Source organism: Corvus brachyrhynchos, unplaced genomic scaffold, assembly GCF_000691975.1.
Source record: "Corvus brachyrhynchos isolate BGI_N302 unplaced genomic scaffold, ASM69197v1 scaffold211, whole genome shotgun sequence".
Classification (NCBI taxonomy): domain Eukaryota; kingdom Metazoa; phylum Chordata; class Aves; order Passeriformes; family Corvidae; genus Corvus; species Corvus brachyrhynchos.
Window position 1 is genome coordinate 527,329 of NW_008236211.1, and position 4,384 is coordinate 531,712.

Consider the following 4,384-nt stretch of genomic DNA (forward strand, 5'->3'; position numbering starts at 1 on the left):
CGAGGGCACCCGCTGGGTCATGTGGTTCGGCGACGGCAAGTTCTCGGTGGTAAGCGGTGCCCGGGGGGCCGGGGGGTGGCAGCGCCCCTCCCCCAGGTGTCCCCATGGCTGCGTCCTGTCCCCAGGTGTGCGTGGAGAAGCTGTTGCCCCTGAGCTCCTTTGCCAGCGCCTTCCACCAGGCCACCTACAACAAGCAGCCCATGTACCGCAAGGCCATCTACGAGGTGCTGCAGGTGAGCAGGGACGCCAGGGACATCCGAGGTGCAGTGAGTCCATCCGTGGAAGAAGCAGCTGCCGCTCCACCCTGCCAGGACCCGGCCCTGCCTCCCCTCCTGCCACATGGAGGTCTCTTAAAAGGCTAAAGGGGTCCGGGGGACCCCCGAAGGGCTTTTGTGGTGTACTCTCTAAGGAGACTTCAGGGGTGTCTGGGAATCACTTGTCCCAGGCAGGAGTGTGGGGGGGTCTGGGGAGGAGGTCAGGAACTTTGGGGGTTTCTGGGGGGCTGCTGCAGTCCCTGTGGGGGGTGCTGGGGGGTCCTTGCCTTTCAGGGCATCTCTCAGCACTGCTGGGAAGGGTCTCTTGTGGGGTGATCCTGGCTTTGGGGGTTCTCAGCAGAGCTGGGGGTCTCTTGTGGAGGTTCCTGACCACGTTGGTCCCCCTGAGGCTGGGGCCTGCCTGGCTGACGACGAGACGGACACATCCAAGGTGGTGGAGATCCAGAACAAGCAGATGATCGAGTGGGCCCTGGGTGGCTTCCAGCCCTCCGGCCCCAAGGGGCTGGAGCCCCCCGAAGGTGAGCGGGGGCGCAGGCCCTGTGTGGGGGGGGGCCCCGCCCGGGGTACTGGGGGACACTCGCCATCAGCTCCAGCGTCACCGGGGTGGGACGGGCCTGGGCAGGGCAGGTGCTGTGGGGCTGGGAGGGGACCCTGGTGGGGGATCCTGGTGATGGGACCTGATGGGGGAACTCCGCTGACGAGCCCTGGTCCCGCAGAGGAGCGGAACCCCTACAAAGAAGTTTACACGGAGATGTGGGTCGAGCCCGAAGCAGCCGCCTACGCACCGCCCCCACCCGCCAAAAAACCCCGGAAAAGCACAACCCAGGAGAAGCCCAAGGTCAAGGAGATCATCGACGAGCGCACCCGAGGTACCAGGGGGCTGGGGATGTCCCCACGCCCACCACTCCTCTCTCGGGGGGTTGCTTTGGCCATGCTCACTTGGGGGTGGGGGGGACAAGAGCTGCTCCAGGCCAGGCCCCCTTCTCCCTCGGGGTCCTTCCTTCCCGGGGAGTCCCTCCCTTCACCCCCAGCCATGAGGGGACCTGGCTGGGGCCAGGCCCCGCTGACGCCCCTCTTCCCCCAGAGCGGCTGGTGTACGAGGTCCGGCAGAAGTGCAGGAACATTGAAGGTGAGTGTGGGGCCAGGGCACCTCCTGCACCCAGGAGGTGGGGTGGGGGTCCATCCCTGCCTGGGCAACTCAGGATAGAGGGGGCCTGCAGGGGTGTGGGGGCAGCTCAGGGGAAGAAGGCCAGGCTTGTCCCACCCTCACCCTGGCTGGCAGCAGGGACAGCAGCTGTGGTGTGGCAGTGGCCCACCCTGGATGGTGGCAGGGACCCTCAGGACACTGCCTGGGGCTGTGGGGGCTGTTGGGGTACGGGGTGGGGCTGGGGACAGTGGGAGTCCTGCCTGCTGCTTCCAGGGTTGGTCCCCAGCTCTGGTGTAACCCAGCATGGGGGTGAGTGTGTTCTGGGGACTGCAGGACAGGGGTCGGGGTGTCCCCACACTGCAGTGGGGTGCCAGGGTGATGTCTCCCCTTCTCCCCCAGACATCTGCATCTCCTGTGGGAGCCTCAACGTGACCCTAGAGCACCCTCTGTTCATCGGGGGGATGTGCCAAAACTGCAAGGTATGGTGCGGTGCCGGGCCAGGGGCCACGGGCAGGGGGTCTCAGAGGATGCCTGACCCTGTCCCAGGGTCCCCAGTGTCCCCGGGGCCGCAGTGACACCCTGGCTGTCCCCAGAACTGCTTTTTGGAGTGCGCGTACCAGTACGACGACGACGGGTACCAGTCCTACTGCACCATCTGCTGCGGCGGCCGCGAGGTCCTCATGTGTGGCAACAACAACTGCTGCAGGTGCGGGGCCGGGGGCTTCGGGGGCCACGGGGCTGCTGTGCAACCAGGGAGCTTCCATTGGTGCCCAGTTCTGTCTGGCATGGGGCTGCGGAGGTTTTGGTGTTGCCATGTTCCTGCCATGTGGTTTTGCTGATGGCGGTCCTGGTGTGGGACTGGGGGGTTTTGGTGATGTCCCAGTCTCAGGAAGGCACTGGGAAGGTTTGGTGATGCCACAGTCTTGGCGTGGGAGTTCGGTGGTGCCAGTCCTGGTTTGTGGCTGAGTTGTTTTGGCAGTGCTGTGGCCTGTGGCACAGGAGCAGGCGGGTATGGTGATGCCAGACCTGGCACGAGACTGGGAGGTTCTGGTGCTGCCGCTGTCCCAGTGTCAGGCTTTGATGTTCCAGTCCTGGCATGAGTCTGGGTAGGATTTGGTGGTGCCACGGTCCCACCATGGTCAGTGATGCCAGTCCTGGTGTGAGACGGAGGTTCTCGCGATGCCAGGTCCTGGCATGGGAATTTGGTGATGTCAGTTAAGGAAACTCCCCAGTCTGAGCACTCCTGATGCTCCCGGGCTGTCCCGCTCGCAGTGCCAGAGGCTGTCACTGCTGGGGCCAGAGCCCCTTCGCAGCGGCGGCTCCAGTGGCTCCCCACAGCCCCACTCCCAGTCAGACCCTGCCTCCTCACCCGTCCCAGCCCGGCTTTCCAGTGGCGGTTTCCGATGTTCTGTTCGGTGAAGCCATTTATTCCTGGCACAGAAATAGAAACACAGCCCGAGCTGGTACCTCCAAGGAGGGATCCCAACAAAAGAACCCCTCAATTTTATCCCCTCAGTGTCCCCGTCTACAAGTCTCACTCACTGTTCCTCCAGCGTCCTCAGCTCCCACCCCTCTCCGTGTCCATCCAGCTGGCTGGCAGCATCTCTCTTTATCTCCTTTGTTACGTTATCCCAACTCTGTGTCCACTCACCTGCCTGAGTCACCCTTCCTCATCCCACGGCTGGGGCTCCAGCCAGAGCTCAACCTCTGCAGCTCAGTCTGCATTTCAGACCCACTACCTGGGCCGGATTTATTCCTCAACACCAGTCTGGGATGTTTTGTGATGCTTCGGTCCTCATGTGGAGTTGGAGAGGTTTTGGTGGTGCCCCAGGCCTGGCATGGAAATCAGGTGCTGCCAGTCCTAGTGTAGGAATTCGGTGATGCCAATCCTGGTTTGGGGCTGGGAGGATTTATGATGTCCCAGTGCAGGACTGGAAGGATTTTCATGGTGCCGTGTTCCTGCCATGGGCTGTTGATGATGCCAGTCCTGGTTTGGGACTGGGATGTTTTAATGATGCCACAGTCCCAGTGTGTCAGGTTGGGAGGTTTTGGTAATGTCCTGGTGTGGGATTCTGGGAGTTTTGGCAATGCCCCAGTCCTACCAGGATGGAGCTGGAAAGTCCTGGTGATGCCGCAGTCCTGGTGTGGGAATTGAGTGATGCCAGTTGTGGTTTGAGACGGGGAGGTTTTGGTGGTGCCCTGGCCCTCGTTTGTGGGGGTGGCGGAAGTTTTGGTAATGCCCCAGACTGGAGATGCCTGGGGAGGTTTTGGTGGTGCCCTGGCCCTGGTTTGTGGGGGTGGGGGAAGTTTTGGTAATGCCCCAGACTGGAGATGCCGTGGTCCTGCCATGGAGTTTTGGGTGATGCTAGTCCAGGTGCAGGGCTTCGGAGGTTTTGGCAGTGCCAGGATCCTGTAGGGCTGGAAGAGGTCCTGGCAATGCTCCAGTGCTGCTGTGGAGCTCGGTAGTTCCAGCGATGTCCCAGTTCTGGTGTGGGACTGAGGTGTTGGTGTTGAGGTTTTTGGTGATGCCACAGTCCTGCCTTGGGGTTTTGGGTGATGCCAGTTCTGGTTTGGGGCTGGGGAGGTTTTGGTGGTGCCCCAGCCCTGGCATGAGTCTGGGGAGGTTTTGGTGATGCCATGGTCCTGCTGTAGGGCTGGGGCAAGCTTTGGCAGTGCCCCAGTCCCAGCATAGAGCTGGGAAATGCCGGTGGGCTCAGACCAGGGTGTGCGTGGGCAGGTCTGTGGGAGCCCGTGTGGGTGGTGCCCCAGTCATGGTGTGGGGCTGGGTAGATCCTGGTGGTGTCACTGCCCTGGCACGAGCCCCCCTGCTGACCCTGGCTCCCACCCGTGCCAGGTGCTTCTGCGTGGAGTGTGTGGACCTGCTGGTGGGCCCGGGGGCAGCGCAGGCGGCCATCAAGGAGGACCCCTGGAACTGCTACATGTGCTGCCTTAAGGGGGTCTA

The 4,384-nt window shown here is 62.7% G+C and overlaps 2 protein-coding genes across 2 annotated transcripts in view; both read left to right on the plus strand.

Moving 5' to 3' along the window:
• DNMT3A (DNA methyltransferase 3 alpha) overlaps positions 1-4,384 on the plus strand; it is a 12,355-nt gene that overhangs the window by 5,220 nt on the left and 2,751 nt on the right. The window contains exons 2-9 of the mRNA XM_017743426.1: positions 5-49; positions 126-266; positions 664-793; positions 992-1,144; positions 1,360-1,404; positions 1,822-1,901; positions 2,016-2,128; positions 4,277-4,379. Coding sequence (XP_017598915.1) covers positions 5-49; positions 126-266; positions 664-793; positions 992-1,144; positions 1,360-1,404; positions 1,822-1,901; positions 2,016-2,128; positions 4,277-4,379 — 810 coding nt within the window. The remainder of the gene's footprint in view (positions 1-4; positions 50-125; positions 267-663; positions 794-991; positions 1,145-1,359; positions 1,405-1,821; positions 1,902-2,015; positions 2,129-4,276; positions 4,380-4,384) is intronic.
• DPYSL5 (dihydropyrimidinase like 5) overlaps positions 873-4,384 on the plus strand; it is a 22,915-nt gene continuing 19,403 nt past the window's right edge. The window contains exon 1 of the mRNA XM_017743576.1: positions 873-878. The gene's annotated coding sequence lies outside the window, so the exon portion shown is untranslated. The remainder of the gene's footprint in view (positions 879-4,384) is intronic.